General features: G+C 41.0%; 1 protein-coding gene across 1 annotated transcript in view; it reads left to right on the top strand.

The window, feature by feature from the left end:
• Positions 1-26,004, top strand: part of MBOAT1 (membrane bound O-acyltransferase domain containing 1) — a 54,245-nt gene extending 28,241 nt beyond the window's left edge. Inside the window, exons 5-13 of the mRNA XM_056485180.1 lie at positions 7,413-7,468; positions 9,693-9,747; positions 12,524-12,707; positions 14,308-14,500; positions 16,788-16,891; positions 19,604-19,668; positions 20,982-21,114; positions 22,274-22,425; positions 24,158-26,004. Coding sequence (XP_056341155.1) covers positions 7,413-7,468; positions 9,693-9,747; positions 12,524-12,707; positions 14,308-14,500; positions 16,788-16,891; positions 19,604-19,668; positions 20,982-21,114; positions 22,274-22,425; positions 24,158-24,290 — 1,075 coding nt within the window. The 3' untranslated portion in view covers positions 24,291-26,004. The remainder of the gene's footprint in view (positions 1-7,412; positions 7,469-9,692; positions 9,748-12,523; positions 12,708-14,307; positions 14,501-16,787; positions 16,892-19,603; positions 19,669-20,981; positions 21,115-22,273; positions 22,426-24,157) is intronic.
• The last annotated feature ends 323 nt before the right edge of the window (positions 26,005-26,327 follow it).

Genomic DNA, 26,327 nt, shown 5'->3' with positions numbered 1-26,327 from the left:
ACTAGTTAATTCTGAACTCCTGCAAAGGGAGGGTTTTGTCACTGAGTCCCACAGTCAGAACTGTATCCAAGCTGCTTGCAGCTATTTCTTGATTTACAAGTTTTTCATGTATTGCATAGTACTTAAGGAAAAAGTCAATTTTTTTTTTAAACTACTGCCAGGTTTTAAGGAAAACAATTTCCAGCTTGCTATAATTACTTTTAAAAATATGTATGTATTTTATCAAATTTCTTTCAGTTATATTATTTCTCAAATAATTTAGGAATTTTCTCTTTACTACTTCCTCAAAAACCCTATTCATTTTTGAATGCTAATTGTACAGTAACTAAATCCTGTGCTTCCCCCTTAATACAAGTCAATCTTTGAGAGAAACATGCATGTTTTATTTTGCTTGGTTTGCCATTTGTACATTTGTTTGTACATTGTACCTGAAAAAATTAAATCCTAACTCTTTCTCTCCCTTATTTCTTCTTCTTTATGCTAAGAGGATTATGCTGGTAAGTTGCCTGCCTATATGACTTTCTAAAAACAGTAATAATATCATACAGTTTGTGTTTTTACCCCCTTTGTATCACAGGCTCAAATTGAGTATAGCAATATGACAGCTTTAAGGAAAATCAGTTTTAAATAAGGAATCTTGATTCTGATTTTTGGAAAGTGGTAATAGATAGGGTTTCAGTCTAGCAAGCTTCATGACCAAATGCCAGATGCATATGATCATCCAGATAAAATTCAGAAGGTATGTAGCTTGTGTTTCAATCCTTTGCTTGATTAGGACCACAGAGCTTTTTAGTTTCCTCTTTGATTTCTTGCATTGTCTGAGCAAAATCTCCTAATATTGCAGGTTATTCAGTGAAATGTCATAGAATAACCGTGCATATGGGAGTTTCTTCCATTTTTGAGTAGTGGCTGAGAGAGCTGGGGCTGTTTGGCCTGGGGAGCAGGAGGGGCCTTATTGCTCTTTACAACTGCTTGAAAGGAGGTTGTGGCAAGGCTGGGGTAAGTCACTTCTCCTATATAACAAGTGACAGGACAAGAGGAAATGGCCTCAGGTTATGCCAGAAGAGGTTTAGATGGGATTTTAGGAAAAGTTTCTTCATGGGAAGTGTTTCCAAGCATTAGAACAGGCTGGGCAGGAAAGTGGTGGAGTCACCATCCCTGGAAGTGTTGAAAACAGATGTTGTTATGGCACTTGGGGACATGGTTTAGTGGTAAAGGTGGCAGTGCTGGGTTAACAGTTGACTCAATGATCCTAGAGGTCTTTTCTAGTCTTAATGATTCTATGATTCTTGCTGCCATTCCTTACAGAAGAGAAACTCAGTTTGTGAAGACCACCACGCACACTGGCACAGTTTTCAATCTTCTGTTGTTCTTAGAGAGACCATAGCTGAAGTATCTGGGAGATTTGAGCAGTTTTCCTCCCCACATTTGTCAAATCTGTAGCTCTTACACAAGTGCTTTGGTGGACATCACTCTCCAGACAGCATCCTTGTGTTCACCCTATCCCAAATGCAGAGCAGCAGCATTCTTCAGTAACAAGTGTCACTTCAGGCAGTGGATTTTTGCTGGGTGATTAGTGATTTTTTGCTGTTTTTTCCTCTCAGTGGCTTTTCGTTTCAACCACAAAAGGAAGGAATAAAAGTGCAGCAGCCGTTTTTCACAGAGGAAATACATTTGCTGATGAAAGCAAAGATAGATGTACTCTGTTACCATGTTAAAACACAGAGCAGAAGTGTTGTCTGGTCCTGCACGTTCAGTAGGTCATTTTTATTTTCTTGTCCTCTAACTGTATGACATGCAGTGCCTTGCTGCAGTGTCTGCTCCAGCAGTGCTGGTAACCTTGGTGTGCAGCTGGTCCCCAGAGGCAGTGCAGCAGCACAGGTGCAGGGTGAGTAAGAGGGAGGCAGTCTGTTTTCCATGCCTGTTTGCTGCTTTGCTGCTTGGCTGGGTGCTTGTCCGCTGGAAACAGCCCTGAGATCACTTGCCATTGATACACAGGAGCCCTGCAAGAGCTGCAGTGTGGGAACCTGGCAGAATCCAAGCAGGCAAGTTCTACTAGAGAACTCCCCACAGCTAGTACATCCCTGAACACTTCTCCAGAGGTAAATACTCTTTTAAGTGAGATGCTTCTGCCATGAAAACTTAAGAAATGCTGCTTGGGAGCTTTCACATACACACACAGGAAAAGGCAACACATCACACAAAGTTGCTTTGGAGGTGGCAGGTGTGTTTAGTGAAGTGTTTTTCCTCTGATGTGCTTCAGTACTTCTTCCTTTTACTGTTGAAAGCAAAAGTACGAGCTCGCTGCCAGCTTGGCCATCCCCTTGTCAGCAATGGTTACTGTCACAGCAGGGTGTGACTGTGTGAACTTCTTGTCATGGCTTCAGCTGCAGAGGTAGCCCTGAAAGAAATGTTTTCTGTTTTGGAGTCTTGTCTGCTATGAGCCTTTTGACTCCACCTCCTCTCTTAGTGAAATCAGGTCAGTGGAAACTATTTCTAGCAAGCGTGTGCCAGACTTCTCCATGGGATTACCTAAGGTCAGGCAGAATGGGCTTGGAAAATGTCTTTTCTCTTGCAAGCATCAAAGCTTGCTCAGTGCAGAAGCCAGCCTGTGATGCAGTGAGGACCCCCATAGCAGTCTGCAAACAAAACATCTTCACTTCCACTGGCCTGTGCTTCTGGCAAATTTATTGTGTTGGGGCAAGGTGTATTTAAAAATTACGTTAACTGATATATTTTCATTTGGAAGGTTTATTTAGGGGAGTGAACCCCTCTACTGAGCATTCTCTGTAAATGGTTGTATTTTAGTCTTGTGTTATTTTTCAATTCAAAGCACCTAATGTGAGGTAAACAAAAAAAAAACCCCAAAGCTGTCTTTCTTTATGTTAGATACCTTGAAAAATAAAATTGTCCCTGGGTAAATACCTTGATTTTTTTAAAATTTAATTTTACGTTGGCCACTATGGTTTTTGTGTAGGAGGTACTGCACAGCTACAACCTAAGATTAAACTCATAGCCAATATATAAAACATGGGAAGGGGGGAAAATCACACCACACATAAATCAGATTCTGTGTTTCTGTTGTAGTTTGTAACTGTAGTGCATAATAGGACAGGTGGAGAGGGTGTGGGATTGCAAGTTGTTTAAACTTCTAAATGTGTTTTATTTCAAAGGCTTCCTTCATAGGGGTAAGTCTTTGTGCTTCATCTGTAGGTGCAAGTATGGTAGGTAGATTTTCTTCTTAAATTCAACCTAATTGCTCCCTTCCAAAAACCTGTGCATGGCAAAATTTGGTAGTAAGAAAAGGGATTGGGAGCTTTAGAGTTTTGTTAACTTCCCTTCTTATTTTTTAGCACTATTGAATTTTTCTAGTAGAGTCTAAGGGTTAAAGCAGTATCATGTTGGAAACAGTTGGCTACATGTGATATGGTGCTGTATTTAATGTAGTAACTTACTCAATGTTTTATTGGTGTTTAGAGCTAGAGCTAGCCTAAAGGGTTGAACAGAAATGGCAATTCAATACTCTGGTATTTCAAAGTTTTAATAATCAAAACTCACATGTTTAAGAATTTATGATTCTTCCCTCCTCCCTCCCCATTCTGAAGGGAGAGTTCCAGTAATGTCATTATTTTGTTGTGCTCTGCCTTTTCCTGCACCAAAGACGTGGTCCCCCTGAGACCAAGTCAGTGGGGAATGATGGGCAGGAGGAGAGGAGGGAGGAAGATGCTCCTTGTTCACCTGAAACATTGCTTACCCTCTGTGAAGTGTTGACTGATACCTGACACTGATCTCATGAAAGATTTAGTGTGTGTCATCCCATTGCCACTCTACAGCAGGTTTCCACATTCCTGAGTAGGGTAGAGATCATGGAATCATTTAGGTTGAAAAAGACCTCTGAGATCATCAAGTGCAGCTTATGACTGATCACTACCATGTCAAGTAGACCATGTGCTATATCCAGTCATTCCTTAAAGGCCTCCAGGAGCAGTGATTCCACCACCTCCCTGGGAAGTCCATTCCAATGTCTAATCACTCTTTCTGTCAAAAATTTCCTCAGATGTCTAACCTAAACCTCCCTTGGTGCAGCTCAAGAGACTGACTCCCACCTGGCTATACCCTCAAGCAGTTGTAGGGAGAGATAAGGTCCCCCCTTATCTCTTTTCTCCAGACTAAACAATCCCAGCTCCCTCAGTCACTCATCACTGGACTTGTGCTTCAGACCCTTGCCCAGTCCCATTGCCCCTCTTTGGACATGCTGCAGCCTCTCAGTGCCCTCTGAATTGAATTGAACACAGGGTTTGAGGTGTGGCCTCACAGGGCTGAGCACAGGGGACAATCCCTGCCCTGCTCCTGCTGGCCACACTGTTCCTGATCCAGGCCAGGATGCCACTGGCCTTCTTGGCCACCTGGGCACTGCTGGCTCATGCTGACTAGCAACCCCCAAGTCCTTTTCTGCTGGGCCACTTCCAGCCACTCTGGAAAATATGTATGACATGTAACATGATGATGTCAGAAGGGAGAACAGGAGGTATTTAATGAACTTTGTGGCCCTCCTTCCCACTTGCCTTGTCAGACGGGTCACCTTTGTTCTCCTTTGTCTCCTCTGGAGCTGGGATTTGAGAGACACAGACTCTCCATCTTTTCTGATTAAAGTACAGGAAAGGCTGACTTGTTCTGCTGGCTTCTGCCATCAATGAGGCAATGAATTCCTAATATAGATGAGGAGAATCTCTCTCCTCTGTGTTTATATGTAGTATGACTTCAGAGCACGCTTTACTCCTGCTGCCCTGGGATTGTTTGCATTTTGGTTCTCTCTGGCTTACCATGGTGGCCTTGTCTAAGACCAGTGTATAAATTTAGACACTTGGAGTCATATAGTTTTGGCTCAGAGCCTGAGGTTAAAAGTTACCCACTTCAACATTGGCGTGAAGTGCTTGCTGTAAGAAACATATGCAGCAAATTGGAGCAATTTGAAACAAGTCTTAATGTTCCCCCATAAAGCTAAAAAGGTCAAACACTGACCAAATAAAAATTTGTGTTTATTGCAGTAAAACTGCTTGGTTAAGTGACAGCCTCTGTCTCTCCTAAGGATTAAAAAAATCTGCCTTTTCATATGCTTAAAAGATTAGGATTTATGTATCTTTGAAAGCAAAGCTAAATTTTGTCTGGGAAAATCTACTTTGAGAAACAGGATGTTGAAGATAATGGTAAAAACAGCTTATAAATCACTTTTCTTGAAAGATTAATTGGAATAAAGTTTAGAATGAATGTTTGACAATCTTACTGGAAGGTGAAAAGTCATTGTTGAATTTGTCTATTCCTTAGCTACTATCAGTGGTCTAGGTAACCCAAGAAGAGCTGCTGTACAAACCCCTCTGTTACAATTGTATTCAAATTCTGTGTATATTTAAGCCTGTTCTAAATTTTTTGTGCAAACTTTTTTTATTGACATTTCAAGTAGAGACTTCTGAAAAGATAATTAATTGGCTGATATTGCACATTCTGATTTTGGGTAGAAAATGCAAACTACCCATACAGAATGACTTGTGGACTCTTGAAAAAGATCAACCTTATTGTTAAAAAAGAAAAGACCACTTAGAATGAAAGAATGTCTTTTGCCAGTATTTGTGTATTTACCATGGTCAGCCTATGAATTATCTTGAGAATCTGTTTGATTTATATTAGTGGGATAATCAGTGGGTTGTAAATCTTTGCCATTGGGTATACATTTGATTGTAACCAGTAGGTTGATTTAGTTAAGGATGATCCAGAATCTCTTGAAAATCTCTGTAGAACATAAGAATTTGACTGTTATGTTAGACAGAGACATTACTGAATGCAAGTTCCACTTTTTTTTTCTTTACCTTGAGAAATCTGTGGGACAAAAACAGTGCTTGAAATAAAAAAAACCAAACCCTCAATGTTTTTCTTTAATTGTGTTCCATAAAATATATTACAATGCTTAAAATGAATAGGTGTAATGTTTGATGTAATCATCTATGTCTCTTAAAAAAGTTCCATATACTGATCAAACTGTGTAAATAGTTAAATAAATGTGTACAAACTCGAGTTTTCATTTCCAGGTTGAAGACATCATTTGTGTTCAAACAGAAACCTCCATCTGGTTAATGTTGTTAATTTATTCTCAAATGGAGAAACAACCCATTGTATTAATCCTCAGTGAAGACAGATCCCTTTTGTGGGACTGGTTTTACAAACAGTCACCACAACTAGTGCTTTTAAAATAGTGGCTATCCTCCGAACCCATTCCCATCTCGTGGCTACTGTGGTTGTGAGACACCTGGGCACCCTGTGCTGGTGTTCCCAGTGGCAGGGAGATAGGGAGAAGCAGTGGGAGTGGGTGTTCATCCCCAGTTTGTCTACCATGGGTCCTTCCAGTTTGCAGATGTTCAGTGCCAGGTTTCGGGTGCCACAGCCAATGGAGGAAGTGATCAGTTGTCCCCATGGTTTTACTCACATTTTTCCTCTTACCTTCCTCTAAATACTCTTGGCTGTGTCCTTTATCCTTGTGGGAACCAGTTTCTGATGTCACCAAGCTGAGTTTAGTCTTTTCCCCATCCCTTAGCTGCAGCAGGTCACATTTGCCTTCAGTGCCAAGAAGCTCTGTAAAGCTGGATATGGGAAGTATGAGTGGCCCTACTGGGAACAGTGGCTATTTCTATGCTGCATGTTTAGCTAGCACCAAAGCTGCTGGGTGGCTGCAAGCCTGGCTCAGGTACAACCAGCTGCTGTTTCCAGGGGCTCCAGACCCCACATGCCCATACACTCCCAGCTGGATGGTGTATCTTGTACAGGCTGTTCACAGTGCAGATGTGTGGCCAAGAAGCAAGTGGGAAACTGCTGTGCTGACAGCTCTTCTGGTATTTGCACACAGTCCTAATTGATAGAGCTATTCATGTGGGGAAATAAGCATCTGTATCAGCAGAGTCAACATTTTTTTAGGGGACTGAGGAGACAGACAATAGGAGAGTAACAAACAGTAAGAAGAGCCAGAGTTGGGTTATAGCAGCACTGCTGTATTCTAGTGCTGCATTGTACGGGGCTTCAGTTTGGTCTTTGCCTGAAAGGAAGCTCAGTGGGCTGCAGAAGCTGGTATTTCCTGGTGGTGTGATTTCTTCTGAACTACAATTTGCACTGCTGCACGATAGGGAGACATAAAATAAGGCTTTGTGTGCACTTAGCAATTAAAAATTCCAGTGCAAGTTACTGCGGGGTTGTTTTGAACCCAGGCAATTGTCTTATGCCTGAGTGCCTCCTTCAGCTTTAATTGGATGTTTTCCACTTGTTGCTAATACAGTTATGCCTTTTAAAGGCATAAAGGCATTCAGTGAGAAAGTTGGGAATAATTTGTATTACAAGACATGTAACTGTTGTTTCTGTCTTTGTTGTAGTCCGCTGATGATAATTACACAGAAGATCACAACACTTGCATGCCAGCTACATGATGGTAAGAAAAGGAATCTCTTCCCATGTCCTGAAGACAGCCTTTTTATTCCAGTGCATTCTATGGTTGATTTATGGAGTGAATGAATGTAGTTCAGTGAGTTGTTCCAAATGAAGAAGAAAAACGCTTTGTGGAGCAAAATGAGAAACTTAAAGTTTTGATCAGTTTTAAGGATCAAACTGTCCTTTCAATTTCAGAGACAACTGTTTCATCCTCTGAATATTCTACTTCCTTGGGGCCCAATTTGGATTTTAGCTAGTACCAGTGTCTCCTGTTTAGATGCTACAGTGCATATCCATTAAGTTCTCTGAAGCTGTTACTGATTCTCAGAAGTCAAGAGTTGCGTTTGATACATAGGCTCAGTCATTAATATTAATTTAGCAAAAAATATGGTAGTACTGATATATTCAGTGGTAATATACTCCATGAATCATGAGAGATAGAATTCAGTAGCTTTTCCACAGTGCAGAGAGAAGCCCAGTTGCAAGCAAAATAACATTGTCTTCAGTCTTGCTGTGTGCTGTGACAAAGAGCACTATTATTTCCCAGTAAAACGCCTGTGTCTAGTGCAGTGCAAAGGCTAAAAATGTCACTTGTCATCAGCAGCACTATTGCTTCTGCCTACTGGTGTTGCAGTGCGAATTTCTGATGCTCTGAGGCCCACTGCCTTATAAGCTGTGGGTGACTGAATTAGTGCCTTGCTATGGGGTTGTGAGCAAGGATTTAGGTGATGGCCACACGGGGGTCTGGCATTGTTTGCAAGCCAGGTTTGCACAAGCGAATCTAATGCTTTTAGCTGGCTATAATAGGTACAGCTGGAAGCTTGGCTAATTGACCATGATGTTGGCACTCATGTTGCTGAGGCTTATCTGCTTCTGGAAGTTGACTCAGGTCAGGTATTGCTGCAATTCCACAGCAATGTGCAGCCAAGGTACACACCTAGGATGTTGGAAGTAAATGAACAGACAGAAAGGAAAAAGACAAGAGCAGAGGCAGGAGCTTTTTAAACAGACCAGATATCCTACAGATTAATGATGGTGGGAAAGGCTCATTACATTGCAAACATCCATATACGGAGCAGTTGATCAAATGAAGGCAGCTTGCAGTTCAAGCATCAGTGACGAATTTCTATTTGTAAAAATTTAACGCGACAAATTTCCATTTGTAAAAATTTAACACAGCTGTCAGTAAATGGAAACAGACAAATAAAATACCCAGTCCTTTAAGTAATTAAGTGCTAATTGTTTCTCTGAAATTCAGACCCTCCCACTATTTACAAAGAGTGGAGAGAGAATGGAAATGAGCAGCTTATCAGCAGTCCTTGTAGGATGTGGGTCCTGTGTGTGTATTGGTAATTATGGCCAGTATGTTTAGAACAGCAGAGTCAATTGGTGCCAAGCCCCTGATCTTTTGGGGCTGTGGACATGGAGCTGTGCACATGCTTCACATCAAGTGTGTGACTCATCCTGTGTGGTTGTGCTGTAGCCAGTGGGATTCCCTGCAGTATGTGCAGCTAAAGCTTTAGGGTGAAGGTTTTGAGGTATGTGAATAAGCAGCATCTCTTTACCACTGGCCGTGACACAAGACTTTTCCATCATTTTCCTGGAGCATTGAGTCTGTGCGCTACCTCTGGCCCCAAAGGTCTTGTGCACTCAACAGGAGGCCACCCTTCCAGTCTGGACCTTGTACAATTGCAGGCTATTACTGATGTGTATGTTTAGGCTTGCTCCAGCAGCAGGCAGCTGGGCTGCTCCTTCACACCATGGAGCTTCTGTTCCCTGCACGCCTGTTTCCCTTCCCCTGCCCACTCCTCCTGCTGTGAAATGCTCCACTTCTCACCAAGGAGCCAGCGGGAGGCTGGTGCTTAAATGAGCCAGCAGCTTCTGGCAACAGAGGTTTTTCCAGCCCAGGACAGTTTGTAGAGGCTGTTGGGGGTCGCTGCCAGTCGGTGGCATTGCCACTTCCATTGTGTGTGTGGGAATTCCATGGATGCTCTCCCTGACAGTGTAGCTGGGGTGAGAAAGGGGGAATGAGGTAAGGGGCTGGGTAAAGAGCTAGAGTAGAACTTGACATAGAAGTTAAGGATTGATGTATTAAAACCACCCGTGACAAAGAAATTTTGAAATTATGGCTTTAGAAATTTTTTTGGGGGGTGCAAGCATAAGGCTTTGGGAATAGCTTTTACTATTTGTCTTCTGGAAAGATCTAATGTGTCTTTTCTTTCCAGGAATAGGGAAACAAGCTGAGGAACTCACTGCTGAGCAAAATCGGCTTGCTGTAAAGTAAGGATGTAATTCTCTGAGTGGTTTGTGTCTAATTTCCTCCAAAGAAGTTGAGTGTTTAGGTTGTTTGTTATTTGTTTTGTTTTCTTTTCTCCATTGCAATGTCAGGGACAACATAGCAGCCCAGCCATGAAAATGTTTCTGCTACTTTCCAGTCCATGAGATGCCAAAAGTCCTACATGCCTTTTCTATTTGCTTGAGCAGTTTTGTTTTAGTAATGCTGCTGTCACTGGCCTCCTTACAAAGACATTACCTTCTCCTTTATATTCCTTATTTCTTCAGTTCAGGACTTCTGCCTTTATCACCCTGTGCTGGGCAGTAAAGCACTGAGGTACTTGGCAGTATCTCATTGACTTAAATATATACGCATTACTTATAATTACTTATACTTGTATTACTATACTCATTGTTCTCATTACTTTAAATATATACTCCACATGCAACAGAACAAGTCTTTGCTGAATTAACTCTTTTAAATTCAGGCTAAGACTCTACTGTACAGACTTGTTGGCTGTTATCTTCATCTGATCTGTGATGTGTTATTTTTCCAAGTAAATACTCCTCCCCTGTCACCAATCCACTCCACAATAAAAATCCATTTTTTGGTTTGAGTCTGACACTTCAAGTGCTACTTTTCTTTGCCATCATTTTTGAATGGTGTATTTTATTTTTTTTGGTCTCCCTCCATAATGTTAATACTGTTAGTTCTTCACATTATGTAACTAGTCTTCTTATTTTTCACGTGTAGAGAACATCTCTTTCAGCACCCTTTTTCCCCCCTAGTTGGTCTCTCAATGCAAGCATAACATGGAGATGAATTTGTTGTTTGTTTGGGTTTTTTTTAAAATGAAGAATTAGTGTTACAGAATTACTCTTGGAACCATAACTACTTTTCACCATGATATGTTTGTTTAAGGCCAAGGAAATTATTTCCTTCATTTCCAAGGTAGAAGATTCAGCCATCAGAACTATCAGAACATCAGCCTATGAACTTCAGAAAGTAAGGGAGTCATTTCTTGAAAAGCAAAAATCTTGTAGGTAACCTTGTATAACTTTTCTGTGACCCAGTGGTATCTATTTTTAAAGCTCCCAGCATAATTTTAAATTGCACTTGGCCCTTAATTCTAGTCAAATTCTCACCAAACAGTCTTGGTTATTTTTCTTGTACAGTAGATGAGCTCATAATAGAAAAGAAGATGCCAATAGCTTAAGCGTCAGTGGCAGACAAGTCACAGCCAAAGAGTTTTAAATCCCCTTTGGTAATTCAGCCTTTTGTCTTCCCTCCTGTTCTTGGTCTGCTTTTGTTTCTCACTCATTCTCTGTACATTCCTTCATGCATTGCTCATGTCTCCCCACCCAACCATGTGCAGAATCCAAGCTGAAACTAATGACTTTATTTTTGATCTTACTGTAGAGCTAGGAAGCTCACATCATGGACCTGATTTTGAAGGACAGAGAGATGACCCTTACCCCAAATAGTTTGCTGCTTCTTTCTGTGAAATGCTTTCACCAGAGAACATACCATTCAGGCACTAACATCTACAATAACCACTAGGGTGAATGCAGAAAATCCTTGCTAATCTAACTGTTTATTCAAACTAATTCCACTTCAGAATAGAAGTAGGCAACTGAAAATGTTTAACTGTTGCTTAGTTTTTCTGCTAGAAATTTGTTTTAGTCTTAAAGAATTTTAAGTGCTGTTTTGGTTATGTGTGTCCATCTGTGTCTTGGGCAGAGGAGCCCTCAAGTACTGTGCCCAAGTTTGTGCTCTCATCTGAGGCCTCCATGTTTACTTGAATGGTGACAATTATGACATTTGTGGAGAGCACTCACTCTAATGCAGTGCAGAACACAGTGCACAATTTGGATGTTGGCATTTTCTGCCACATAAAAACCCTGAGCCAAAGAATTTACAAATTGCCTCTACTGCTGAGAGGTCTCTGCATCTTTCTTTTTCCATCCTACTGATCTGTAGAAAGGACAGTGGATCTTCTTCATTTTAAGTCAAATGTACTGCCCCAGAAGGAATTGCTGGGATAAGCACTTGCAAAATGGAAAAAAAAAATATTACAGACTTTCTTTGACTTTCAGCTTTTGCTGTCTTTCAATTTATGTGTTTTTTCCCCCCTTAGTCCCTTTTCTCATTCATGATGCAATACAGGCAATTACTTCCTTTATTTGAAGAGTAGGAGAGAGTGCCTCTTCATTCTCTTCCTGTATGTCTCACGTGACACTTCCCATTTTTCAAAAGGCTGGGCTGGAGGGTGGGTGAGAGCCCTGGTTCTAGAGACTTCCTGCCCTGTGGTTTGTATAACAGGGCAGTATGGTCCCTGACATCCTGGACAGATGTCCAAAACCAGTTACCAGCTTCTCATTCCTGGTACTGTCCAGAACAACACATTTATTGCTGTTTTTAGCTAAAAAGTTTCTAAGATTGCAACTTTTCAAATCATTAGCATTAGTTCACTTGCAGTTTAAGCACTTCCATGTTACCTTTGCTCTGACTGCCATCTACCAGACATCACCAGAATGTGGCAGGCTGTGTTTCATCTTCCCCAGAACAGATCTAGAGAGCTTTCAGCTGGGGGGAAAGAGATAGGAGACAGGTGAGGACTGAGGCAGACAGTGCAACAAAAAGCATTGCTGTGTTTTACCTTGCTTTGTTTCTTTGTTTTTTTTTTTTTTTTTTTTTTTTTTTTTTGTTTTTTTTTTTTTTTTTTTTGTTTTTTTTTTTGTTTTTTTTTTTGTTTTGTTGTGTGTGGCTGATTTTTCACAGGTCAAGACCTTCTTTACTGGAGTATTTAAGTTATCTCCTCAATTTTATGAGCATCATAGCAGGGCCTTGCAGCAATTACAAGGATTATATTGCCTTCATTGAAGGGAGGCATGTGCACATGAAACTGTTAGAAGTGAACTGGAAGCAGAAGGGTTATGACAGACTTCCTGATCCTTCTCCAACTGTAAGTTTTAAAGTGACAAAGATTGATTGCAGGGAGCAGGAAAGTACAGCTTTGTACATGATTCTCATAATTAAAAGCCAAGAAGAAAAACCAGTTTTGGGTTATCTTCCCAGTAAAGGTTACAGTGAGGTTTTTTTCTGTGAGTGGCTGCTGTTTTTATCACAAGGTCAGGGTGAAGGGTCTAGTGAATTTGCCAAATGGGATTGGCATGCAAAAGAGTCAGTGTTAATGGGTGTCCTTTGTGCAGGGGTGGAAATGGGCTGCAGGTTCTGACGATGACAAGCTGCAGTTCAGCTCCAGACAGAAGAGGAAATGTCAGAAAAACCCCAAAAAATCAAATTTCTCCCATAGTGCAGGAGATGTTAGAAGTACATCAATCACAGCTAATCAGAAACTGTAGCCTGTCCAGGTGATTTGCAAGAGTATCTCACATGCTTTAAGATGACTCAAGAAGTCATTTTCCCCCATAGTTTTAACACTAATTTTGTTTTATATTTTTTTTAATATTACTTAAAACCTCATTATAAAATAATCCTTTTGGAAAGTAGGATAATGTAGTGTGAGGTCCAGATTTCTCTCTCTTAAGGTGACAGAGAATATGTAACTATGTGAATGTGTGCAGAATGTCTCCTCTGAAGGTGAGCATGCACTTCTGCATAATGATTCATGTTGCACATAGTTGTCTTTCTACTGACTCTAGTGGTGTTATTTCTGATTTACATTAGTCTGACTGAGGTCAGAATAAGGTCTATATTGTGGAAGATGCAAGTGGGGAGAGAGTATTAAAATCTGCATAAAAAGCAATTTCACATTACTTTATTCCAGAATTTGGAGAATGTAGAAAAAGGCATCAAAAATCAAAAGGGTCAAAAAATACATGGTTGTTTTAATAGTATATTGCATTTTTATTAGCCTTTTGAGAACATGAGTCAATTTTCACATGGTATCCAAGTGCCAGATTATTTTTTAATTCCAACTGGATCAGGAAGGGTTTACTCATGGTGTATATTTGCAAACAAGCTTTGAACTACTGCTGTGGTTGTCAGTAATGGTGTGTAGGAAGCTAGGGAGCTGGAGTAGAAAATGTTGTGGCAGAGCACATACCCTGTATCATGGGTACAAGTGTGCTTTTCAGACAAGTGAATTTTCCAAGGTTTCTGGGTGGTAGCTGGGTAGTAAAACCTACTGCTGCACTGAATATCAGTGATTCTGGCTTCCAGGAGGAGCCCAGTCTTTAGTTCCAGGAGAGGACAGTACATTTAGAGAAGATTTCTGGTTTCCACTGTAGGCTTGGTTTATTTGCTTCCTGTCCCATTTTAGAATCTCTGCACACTGATGTGGAGTCTGTCACGAAGTTCATAATTGATTTTGACTTGTGCTTGTCCTACCTATCTCTAGGTAGTTCAGTAAACCAAATTAAACTAGAGCCGTGACTCTGGCCTTTCCTTGGTCACCTCTTCTAAATTCATTAATATCAACTTTGTCACTAGTAACTGTAATGGTTTGTGAAGCCCATTGTTTTTGTATGTCATGAGCACTGCCTTGTTCTACCCCTTAAGCAAGTGTTTCTAATGAATGTTTCATTGTTTGTGCTTTTTAGGGAGCAGTGATGTACAAGCTGTGTATCACACTAGTATCTCTCATTTTATTCTTGACGCTTACCAAGAACTTCCCTATGGCATATATTATTGATAACGAATTTCTTGATAAAACTCCCTTCTTGTCAAGACTTGGTTATCTGTATGTTGTGACACAGGCAGCAAAACCAAAGTATTATTTTGCATGGACGTTGGGTAAGTCTGGCTACATTATGTACTTTTGTGTTTAGCAAATAAGTTCCTAAATGGGGGAGGAGGTCTGAAGCCTGGGGTGGGGGAATTAAATTGTTCCTAGGTCTGTAGTTCATGTGGGAGATGTTTTCTTTTAGGCAGTGGACCCTGTGCTTGTTGGGGGGCTGATGCTAGGCCTTGCCTCTGGAGCACTGTGGGGTCCTGTATACACCTTGGCTTTGAGCAGTGCAGAGAACAGATTGGAGAGCCACAGGCAGCAAAGGAAGTCTTGGGAAGGACCAAAATCTCTACAGGGAAAAGGGAGAGGAGAAGTAAGAGGGCTCACTAAAGAGGGAGCAATTTTTTTTTAGGAGCCAGCTATACTGGTGGTCAGAATAATATTTTTGCATTTTACCTTCTTCTTTTACAAGTCATGTTTCACCATCTATGTGTGAGGAGTCAATCCTTCATGCCAGGCTGAAAATATCCTGGATTTTTTTGCTGCTATTACAGGACATTGTGTGTAGGGGAGATTCTGCAAGTCCAGCAGGCAATGCATGTACCTTGAAGCTGAGCAGAGTGTCACTGAGCTGGGATGGAAATAGCCAGGGAGATTCATTGCGAGGCTGTGATTAATCTGCTGGGAATAAAACTGTCAGATTCAGGGAAGGCAGCCAGGACTGGCATGCGTGGGATGGGAAAGGCTTTGAGATAAAGAATGGCTTGCTCACAAACTTACTTTTGTGGGATCCAGTGTTAAACTGCTGCCTCTATTTTTTTCTGGCATTATAGTTAACTGGAAGTCCATTACTAAAGAGAGAAACTGAACTTGCATTTGTGACAAGACCAAGCTGTAGAGGCTGTAGAAATGTCTTACAAACGAGGCAGCTCATGGAAAAGTATGCATGGTATAGTGGAGGGTGAGGCCTCCTCTATTCACATCCCAAATCCAGGCAGCAGAACAGCAGGCACTTTATCCCTTTTTTATCCTTTCCCAGTTTTGCTCCCAGTGTCATGGCTCAGGGCATTATGCTTCCCATCCTCAGGACAGGACAGGAACAAGGGGAAACAAATCCAGGAGTCCATTGCCCTGCAGGGATGATTATGTGCAGCTCCAGTCTCTGAGATTGGGCAAGATCCTGTGGGCCAGCTTCAGGCAGGGTTGTTGTTTATTGTTTGAGGGTTTTTTAAACAGGGAGAAAATTAAAAGTATGGAGAGCTTTTTTTCCATCAATAAAATCTATCTCATTTTGGAAAATGGAAAACAAAGCAGAAAGTTTCAGCTGATAGAAAGCTGCTTGTTTATTTATTGTTAGCCTTGTTGCTTATAATTAGGTTTGCTCCCTAGTTTTGTGCACTAGGGCTTCTCCTGGTGAGCTTGTGCCTGTACTCACGGCATTTACAAAGTAAAATCAGTTTTCATTCCTGGGGAGGAAATGCTGACCTTTTCAAAGAATAGCCAGGCTTGTATTTTGTAAATGACCTAGAAGGAAAAGCCTTACCTGTATTTGCTCTTCCCTTTTTCTTCCAATGATCCTCAGTGTTGGCTGCAACTAGTGATCTAGAGACAATAATGAATTCTCCTTTCTGTTTTCTTAGTCCTCCAAGTAGATTTTTCTAACAGGGGCCCATTGAAATCTTGAGACCCAGTGATGAGGTGACTCCCAGGCACTCTGAAAGGGGAAGTAGTTGACAAGAGTGCATCAGTGTGCAATGCCTACTGTTATCCAAGCTTGCACTTGCTCTAAAGCAGCCAAGTGTGTCACTGAAGTTACTCAATATTTGGTTCGTAGAGATGTTGGGGCACTTTAGTGAGACACTCAGCAGCAGGACTAGCAAAAGGCTTTGTCTGCAGAATTCTGAATTCTGACAGTCTTAATTAACACAGCCATGTTGGAACCCTTAATAGAAATAATAAGCATGTCTTTGAGATATTGAGGGTCTTTTTGAATTCTGGAAAATGCTGTGACATCCAGGTGCCCTTTTGAGAAAAATGCTCATTCATTTTATGGCAATATCTCTCTCAGATGAATAATAAAGCCCAAATAATAGGAAAAGTGATTTATATTCTTTGCTACTGTATTATTTTATTTCTTCTGCACAAGGAGTAGCTAGTCTTTCCTCTTGAGGAAATGACTCTTGTGTAGCCTTATAGTAATGTCCTTTTGCAAAGAAGAAGCTTCTCCTAGAAAGAGACATTGCTAAATCCTACAAGGCTGGCTTGAATGTTTGTTTAGTGCCATACTGACTTGTAAGAAAAAATGTCTCTTCCAGCAGCATGATTTTGACCTGTTTTGCTTTGACATTGCAGCAGATGCAGTCAACAATGCAGCTGGTTATGGATTCAGTGGAGTTGATGAGAGAGGCACTTTCCGCTGGGACCTCTTGTCCAATTTGAATATCTGGAACATTGAGGTGAGATAAAGGAGTGGCTGCAATGGCATAATTATACAGAAATGAGCATGATAATGGGTAAAGGCTTTACTGAAGGGAAAGTAAATCTATGCTACTTTCAGGCTGCTCCTCTTTAGCATGAAGAGGTTTTGTATTTTATCTGTTGGACAGATAAAATGTGTCTGTCTCACCACCCTCCTCACTCTCTGTATTCAGGCTGTATTTCTAAATAGTTTAGTCAGGGCTAATAAATAATTATATCAGATATTTAATAAATGAGCAGTCAATCACTGTAGATTGTGGCTGAGCTCAGTGGGTCAGTAAATTGTTCTCAGCTATGATTCTTCACCATCTGTGGTGTGTTCTGTTTATTTACTTCTAACCATCTTTCACTTTTGTAGCCCAGTTGAGATGAGTGATGGTAGAGAAAGAGGCTGCCACAAGTGGCACAGACACGTGCAAGGGCTGAACTGCCTCTGGTACATGGAGAAATCAAGGGTAGGAGACATAACAGGTACAAACCAAGCAGTGGGAGCTGACAGGGGCACACAGAGCTCAGATGGGTGCTGATCTGGAACACCAAGCAGCAAACTGCTTCTCACATCTGTCACTCCTTTCTTGTGACTGCTGCATACTTTTGATATCCACTAGCCTTTTGAAAACTATTCATGTTTGTGTCTCTAATGCAAAAGATGGCCCATATAATTTGTTTGCCCTGAAGAATATTTTATGAGTGCCAGTGAGATGTGGAAATATTTATGTGTCTGCGACTGCTTTCTAAAGGCTTCTTTTTTAGAAATAGGAGGAGCCTCCCTGTGTAATCCTCTAGTTGTGATTTTAAAAGTAATCACAGATAAAAATAAGTTGACTGCTTTATTGCTGAACAATGTGTGACTAAGTGAATGTGCTGTAATAGCTCTTCTCAAAAATGAAAGAGCCTCTGTAATTCTTCACTGATGATGCCAAAATTGGAAGTCTCATTATACATTCCCTTTCTCTTTTTCCTTTTTGACCCTGATTAATCCTTGATGTACTCCTTGATGAGTACAAGATACACGTCCCAGAAATGCTTTACACTTCTTGATGGCAGCAGCACCCTAGATACCACTCTGAGAGCTATATCTGATTCAGTTTTGGGGCAGGAGATGATTCTTACTTTGATAAGATCAGGCAACTTCTGTTTGAAGGAGGAAAGTAAAATGCAGCCAGTACTCTTCAGTCAAGCCAAATGAAGGAAACAGGAGACTTTGCTTCTCTCTGCCCACTGAACTGATTGCCTCTCAAAACTTACTTCCTTTACTGGTCACACAGGCAACAGAGATCAGAAATTGTTTCCAAGAGCATAAAATAGGGTGCTGCCTGATTTGATCACGTGTGCAATGAGAAAAAGAGAGGCTACAGAGACCATAGCTTTGAGTAAGCCTTGAACCATCACTTTGTGTGCCAGCAGCAATGCCGGGAGTTGATTGTACAGTGTATACAGATACAGTCTATATGTTCAGCAGATATAGCCACCTGCATGTGTAAAATCACCTCAGAGCTGGGAACTTGAGTGCTAAGTGTGACTATCTGATCTGTAGAAAAGATAAGCACATGGAAGGAGTTGTGTGGGCCTTAAAACATGACAGGGGCTAAGCACACGTGGGGACTTGAAAGCCTTGGCAGCGTGCTTGTTTTGACAGCCAGCAACTACTTCCTCTCCTGGTAATGTAACAGGGGAACTTAAAGGAGGCCAAAAGAGAGTGACAATATTAGTTGGAAGAGAAACTGTGTTTTTCTTGGCTTCTCTCGGTGCAGTAATGCAATTAAAATGTGGTGGTGCTGCATTGGGAATTGCTAATCATTTTAACCCTTTAAATGCAGAGGATGAAATGCTAGCTTTAAGGATTCTGTGTGGAAGTGCAAAGATATCTGCACATTCCCCTTGGAAGCCTTTGCCCTAATGCATTTATTCAGTGTGCCTTTGGCTGATACAGCAAAATTGTGGTGTCACTGAGTCATGTCCCCACTTGGCCAGGGTGTCCCTGGAGGATTCTGCCAGCAGGCGAGGGACCAAGGTGGAGCTGGGAGGTGAAGTTGATCAGCAGTAGGGAAACCCATGCTGAACAATGGAGTCCAGCAGTCCCTTAAAGCTGGGGGAGCTCAGAGGAGGAGGTATTGGTGGTTCTCTCAGGATACTGGAGTTCACTCTGCTTTCTCAAGCTTAGCAGTGGGCTGAGAATTGGCTTCTAAATTTAGTCATCTTTCTGCCCATGTTTTTCACTGTGGCCCCTTCCTTCTCCAAATACTAGTAATAATAATGATAATGATAATAATAATAATGCTTTTAATAACACTTTGTTTTAATAGTACTGTAGGGAAGTCCAGATTGCATATTGGGTGGCAAGACACCTCTTCCAGAAATAAAGCCGTTTATGAACTGAAAGGAAGGCAAAGCATAAAAACCAAGAAAGCTTCTTGGATTTCCCATAATTTGAAAAGTAGCCAAACACTGTATTTAATTATATGAAACAAAGTGAGATTTTAGAGCAAGTGCCAAGTGTTAGCAGTGAGCCATCAGCCTAGTTAATGTCCCTCCCAAGTCATGTTAGTATAATGATGGATTGTGGCACAGTCTTCATAAAAGTTAGCTGCTAGAATTAATATTTTCCATGTACCTTCTCACTACTTTAAAATTGCAAGTAGTATTTTACAGGCTTCATTGCTAACATTTCATGTGAACTTCTTTCTTAGACTGCAACAAGTTTTAAAATGTACATTGAAAACTGGAACATTCAGACAGCTGCCTGGCTGAAACGGTAAGAGTAATGAAACAGTTGTGAGATCCAAAAGCTCTCCAGGGCCTGGAAAAATGCTGACTGGTGACTCTCATAAATGCATAGCCTCTTGTTCTTCCTTTGTTTCCTGTGTCTGTAATAGTTGGTGCAATACAAGGGTATTTGGTGCTGTAAAGTTTTATTGCTGCTAGTGTAAAATGCTCCTATTTTATATATGAGCAGCAAAGTCATAAACAAATTGTTCAAAACTTTCATAATAGAAAGCAGTAACATTTTGTTGTTTCCCTCCATTATCTTTCCTGTACTGTTTTGCTTTGCTGTGTTTCCCATGCAGAGGTGAGTCTTGCTGTGTCACTGGGGTCCAGAAATTCAGTGAGAAATAAGGTCATAATCTTCAGAGCCCCAGTGTAGTCTGGTTTGGAGTTACTCTAATGCTTGCCAGGAAGTCCTTCTTTAGGATATGGGGAAGAGACTTATAGCACTGAGATGATCTGATTTTAACCTGTGACTGTTAAGGCACATATTAAAAATACCAGCATAAGTCCAAATTTTATAGATTGGGCTGTGCACTCATTGCTCATTTCACTTTCTGGTGTGATTAAAGCTCAGCATACAGTCAACATAGTGTCTGAAATGCAGGCACAGATTTATTGCAGTTATTGTAACTACAATGATGGTAAATCTCTACATCTTTGAAGTCTGTGTCTACTTTTTTTCACAGTTGAAATGATTCCTGGTAAAAAATGCATTATCTTGACTCGTTTCTGTGGAGCACAGAATTTGTTTTAAACTTCAGATAGTCAAATGTTGTTTTCTTGAACTGTTATCCTTGCATCTTGAGAGTAAGATTGCTGCTGCTAAAGTTAGCTGGAATCCCCTGTTTTGCAATAGTTTATGGCACTCCCTGTTGTTCCCAGCATCTGCCAGATAACTGTGCCTAAAAATACTTCTCTTCAGTAGAGTGAAGGGTGGGGTCACATCTCTCTGTCTTTCAACTTGCTCTTGATCTGTCATCAGTTTGGAAGGGTAGTGTATGATTCCAGATAGAGATGTAAAAGTGAGCAAAGTCTTGCCTGCCCTTTTTTCCGTTATCAAATTTAAATGCTTTGAGCACCAGAAATATTTGTACAGGCGTTCTTTGGAAACTCATTAGCATATAAGCATGCTTCCTCATTCCATTAAACCTCTATTTAATTGGAGAGTGCCTCATGCCCGAGTCTGTGACTGAACCAAGATAAGATCCCCAAGAAAACAGAGTAAGTACCTTAGAAACTGAAGGATTTCAAGGCAGTGGCCATTGTTCAACCTCTTCTGCTTTGTTTTCATTTTTGCAGTGTCTGCTATGACAGAGCCCCCTGGTACCCTACAGCTTTAACATTTATCCTGTCAGCCCTGTGGCATGGTATCTATCCTGGATATTATTTTACGTTTCTCACTGGAATCCTTATCACACTCGCAGCCAGAGCAGTATGTACCTTTCATTGTTCTCTTCTAAGGCCCCTGCTAGACACTATCAGCTGTCAGCTGCACCCTCACATGGTCCAGCAGCTTGTCCCTGCTGTGAGCCCTCTTTCATGCCTTTGCAGGCTTGATGTTCACTGAAACTCTGTTCTGTATTGATGCTAAGTGCAAAGTACCCAGCACTTATAACCCATCAGTTATAACCAGCACCAATTCTGGATGTGATGCACTGCTGCCCCTGGCTGTCAGAAGAAGTGCTGCTTGAGGATGTAAAGTTAGGGGTGCCACCAGCTATGTCCTTGCAGTCAAATAAGCTTGGGGTTCAAGGTCATGTTGGATTCCAGACTTGTGCTGGGTCATGTTGCCTGTATGCTGGCTTGCAATTAACTCTGGGCCCAGTCTTGCACAAGAAGCTGCTGTGGATTGAGCATTAGCCCAAACTTGAACAATTTGTGTGGATGCAATTGATGCAGTAAAATGATGTCTGTTTTTGTTTTGTGTAGAGTCACCAACAACACAACAGGGTTCATGCCTCACTGTTGTCTCACTGATCTTTCAGGCTGTACCAGCCACTTGTGCAGGGCTGGGAAGCGCCATTGTTGTCTTTCAGAGTTTAACCACAGATAAATAACCAGGTTAATCTGAAAGGAGAATTAAACTAGTGACCAGTAATAACTACTATTTCTGGAGCAGGTTGCTGAACATGTGCTTTGCCTCTCATTTATGCAGTTTTCACAGAAGTGAAACTAACTTAAAATCTCTGGGGAATGGCACACACTTGTAGGTATAAGTACTTGTTCATTTAAAGTAGCTTTGATTTACTGTTGATAACCAGTAAGAAATGCAAGCCAGGAGGGAGGAACAGCTTCCTTCCCAAAAAATATTGTGACAGACACCCAGAATGAGGGAGTCTACACTCTGTGGTTATGGCAGAGTAAACTGGGGGCCACATCTCTGTTTGCCACTGGTTGACTGTGAGATCTTTAATGTGCCAGTCTGTGCACATCTGTATTCCTGCCCCCAGTGCTTTGTAACTGGTGTATAAACCTTCCTGTGATACTAATGCTGTTGGTAAGCAGAGAGTCGTGCACTGCTGTGTGTCCGTGTGACTTTGCCTAAGAAATGAATTGATATCATTTTCTGCTTACCTTTCCCTGACCTGCAGATAAGAAACAACTGCAGGCATTACTTCCTGTCGCCAGTGCCTCTCAAGATAGCCTACGACATTGTTACCTGGGCAGTCACTCAGCTGGCTGTGTGCTACACTGTGGCACCGTTTGTTATGCTGGCTGTGGAGCCCACCATCAAGTTCTACAAGTAAGTCCTCTCCCCTTGACTTTCCTATCCAGGGTGGCATAGACTTTTGTTAACTATCCCAAACCATGCTGAAAGGCAGCTAGCATTCCATCAGATTTGAAAGGAGCTCAGTCAGGATGCTTGCTGAAGTGTGAGAGGTGATTTTTGCACTCCTGTAATGAGATTATAACAATGCCAAGGCAGAGAACATTGGTTGTTCTTCTCGTTCTGTGTCCTTACGTGACATTTCATATTCTCAAGTTTCCATTTGCAAAACAGTTGGATCTCAACCATTAGCAGTAGCCAAGGCTGAAGAGGTAAAGAATAAAGCGAGTTGGCAGTAGGAAGGAGGTGCTGAGCAAAGACCAGGCTTCCAGCTGCTGAATGCATACAAGAAGAGGTGTGGTCGATCAGCAGGAGATATGGAGGGCTCCTGGCAGAGCATTGCTCCTTGAAATGAGTATGCTTTTCATTACAAAAGTATGCTACTTTTCTTACAAAGTCAGTACTTCCCCAGATTCCTTAAAAACAAGAAAACGCTGGCGTTGCAGAGTACTTGGAATGTGCTCTTATAAAATCAAGTTGAAATAGAGAAAATAAGAAAATAATTAGAAAAGGGAGATAGGGCTAAATGGCTTTACTCTTCTTTCATTTTACTGTCAATATAGACTAACAGCTTTTAGTTCAGAAGAAAGACAATTCCCTCCTCCAACATAAAAGACACAAAACTGGTAGTCAAGACAGCTGCTGTCTGTTTGCAGGAGGTTGAATTTCAACATTTTCTATTCCTGTGTCTTGAAACATTTGATTTCAACACAGAAAACTTGCCATGGAGTGAAAATTACTCCAAATCTTTCTTAGCTTCATTTCTTAATAATTTTGCCCTGGTGAATTTTGCCTTGGTTAACTTTGGACATAGTTAACATTTAAACTTAGAGACTCATAAGCAAGGAAATGTTATTCTTATGGACTAGAGCATGAATTTTTGGAGCACTTCACACCACAAGCAGCGGTCTTAAGCACCTTACAAAGATATTAAGAACTATAGTAGGAAGCATAAATGAGACCACAGAAATGTGCATTGCTATGTATAACAGCTGGACTATACTAGTCCCAAACATCATCTTCCCCAAGCTGCCAGAACCTCATCTATTTGGTTTAAGTATTTTTTATTTCTCTTCAACCTTGTGTATACTGAATTATTTGAAATAAAAATATTTGATGTTTAGAAACGTACCAAATACAGATATCTATGAACAGTTACCTTAAAAAATGCAAGCCTTCTGTAAAAGTCATTACCTGACCTTCTCCAGTTAAAAGATGAGTGTTTTGATTTATTTCAGATCTCAGCACTTTGATTGAATTTTTTTCTTTCTGTCACTTTTTACAATTTTTTTGAAGCATGAATGATATTTCTTCAGAACTTGGCCTTGTGTATTCTGACATTAAAAGAGAGATGGACTGAATAAGTATAGGGTTGAATTACATGGGTTTATCTGAGCTGTCAGACTTTGGATTCTAGGGTTTGCTGATGGTTTCCTTGCCTCATTATCATCCACAGCAGCATTTTCATCCATGCCAGCAGACACTGTATTCCAAGACTGTGTGTAATTCAAGGGTATATTTTTGTGCTTTCTAGGTCAGGTTCATACACTCTGCATTCATCCCTTAGCACTAAATTCTGCATATTGGCTTTGCAGAATTCATGTTATTCCCGACAAAAATATAATATTCTTTCTGCTTTTCTTCCCAGGTCTGTGTATTTTCACATGCACATTCTCAGCATCCTCGTGTTGCTCCTGTTCCCAATCAGACCTCAAACCCACTCTGTAAGAAGAGCTCAGAATCAGGCCATGCTGAACTCTATTAAAAGCAAAGACAAATGATGCCTCCAAAGAAAACTGCCAGCATTGGGAAATCAAACTGTGGTATTGTAAACAAAAAAAAGAGAAGAAAAATGGGTTGCAGGAGGATCGAAGTACATGACAAGTGGCATTTCTGTTGGCTATCTTAAAATCTTACTGGAGAGGGCAGAGAAGAGCCTGAATGACTGTATTTCAGATTATTCCAGTTAATGGAGATTTTACAGGCAACGTTTACAGGCTCATGGGGCATTTCATTTTTATAATAAATATTTTTATGAAGTGTTTTTATATATTTAAACTTTTTCACAGAGAGGCATTTTTTTCTCTTTTACAGAAATATGCAACTATTAATCAACAAATAATCTTGTGATTAGAGAGAGGGACAGAAAGCAGCTAGTAAAGAGTTAGACCAGCTGTCTGATAGCCTGGTGCTGTGGGCAGCTGTCAGGGGAAACTTTTCATCTCTTGGCTGTGGAGAGAGATGGTGCAAGTAGATGACCACAGGTATGGGGTTGCTCAAGGTGCTGGCACTGACTTGTGCCCCAGCAGGGGGAAGGGGGAGTGGGGCTTTCCCTGGAAAACCCTGGAGCAGGGACTGCAGCCTGAGCTGGGCAGCAAAGGTACTTCACATCCTTCAATGTGACACCTGCTGGTGATGAGGGCAAGGCAAGTCCCTTGGGAATCAGTGTTGGGGAGCAGTGACAATTGGCTAAGCCAAAATTTGAAACCAAGTAAAAGAAAAACAAAAGGCAGAAGGGGGAACTCAAATCTGGAGTAAAAGAAGGGACATGCAGCCTGTGGTTTGTAGAGTTGTGCTTCTTTAATGATGCAGCTGGTGCTCATTGCTACATCAGCCTTACTATGTAGTCTTAGTGATGCAGCACTTCCTTTTTGGTATGAAAATGAGTGAGGAGTCATGCAGGGTTAGTGTTTTAAAACTTGCAGTTATGGGTTAAATCTGAAAAAGCTTTGTAGTGAATCAGACTGGTCTACTCAAAATCATCCCATCTTATGGTTACATTCCAGCAGATAACACTACTAGGAAACCTGAACAGTAATTATCACAGCAATAATAAATAATTCTCTACAAAATATTGTGATGTGATATGATATGATCACCACAAGAGTCAAGACTGAGTCCTTGTGTGATCTTGACATCTGACTTAACTGCTGATGCAAGTTTCCCTGCTTGCAAAGTCCTTGACTTACAGGGATGTTCTGAGGCTTGATTCCTAAGTGCTTGTTGTGCATTGAGATAACCTGCTGCAAAACGCGGTGTCAGGGTTTTATAATATTTTTTTTTTTCTTAAATCCACTTAACCCAGTAAAATAGATTGGTACCACACACCAAAGCCAACTGAAACATTTTTAAAAAATGTTTTCCAGGAATGGTTTTATCAGGATTTTGTAGAAGCAGTTCCCTTGTTAAAGTATTGATATTACTTTATCAACATTTAACTAATGTGTTATTGAGGAAAGAATCTGCTCTTTACTGCATTCTGATTTTTGTGTCAGATTAAAATTTTGCAGAATCTTAATGTTTTGAGAAGAAACAAATCAGTGAAACCAACATTAGTTCCAAAAAAGTGATTTTTTTTCTCTGATGGGAATTTTTTGTCCTGTGACCACATTATGATTTAGTACATAGTTTGTGGAAGAGTTTATTTGCTAATTTATTTTAAAGGGCAAGATGGGATTAAAAGATTGATCTGAATAAACAATTTGCTTTGTGTCACCGCCTGGCATTATTGATCACTAATGTCTAATGTGAAAATGGGTGAGTGGGTGGGTGAAATCACACTTGTGAAGGAAGACATTCAGGTCTGCTGGATTTTACACTGAGCTTTCCATCCTGCTCCTGCTGAAACATGGTGACCCCTGTCTGTTTTCCTTAGCTGGGACAATCTTTTTTGTCCTCGTGCCTGTGCTCTCCTTGTGGCACCAGCCTCAGGTGCATCTTGGGCATCTAATGTTTCCCTTGAGGTCTGACTGTGCCATCCCTGTTTCCTGCGGGAGGGAACCAGAAAGGGATGGGGAGCTGGGTGCTGCTGGCCCTGG

Source organism: Oenanthe melanoleuca, chromosome 2, assembly GCF_029582105.1.
Source record: "Oenanthe melanoleuca isolate GR-GAL-2019-014 chromosome 2, OMel1.0, whole genome shotgun sequence".
Lineage (NCBI taxonomy): Eukaryota > Metazoa > Chordata > Aves > Passeriformes > Muscicapidae > Oenanthe > Oenanthe melanoleuca.
Note: the sequence above shows the minus strand (reverse complement) of the source record. Positions and strands in the feature narration are given on the sequence as shown.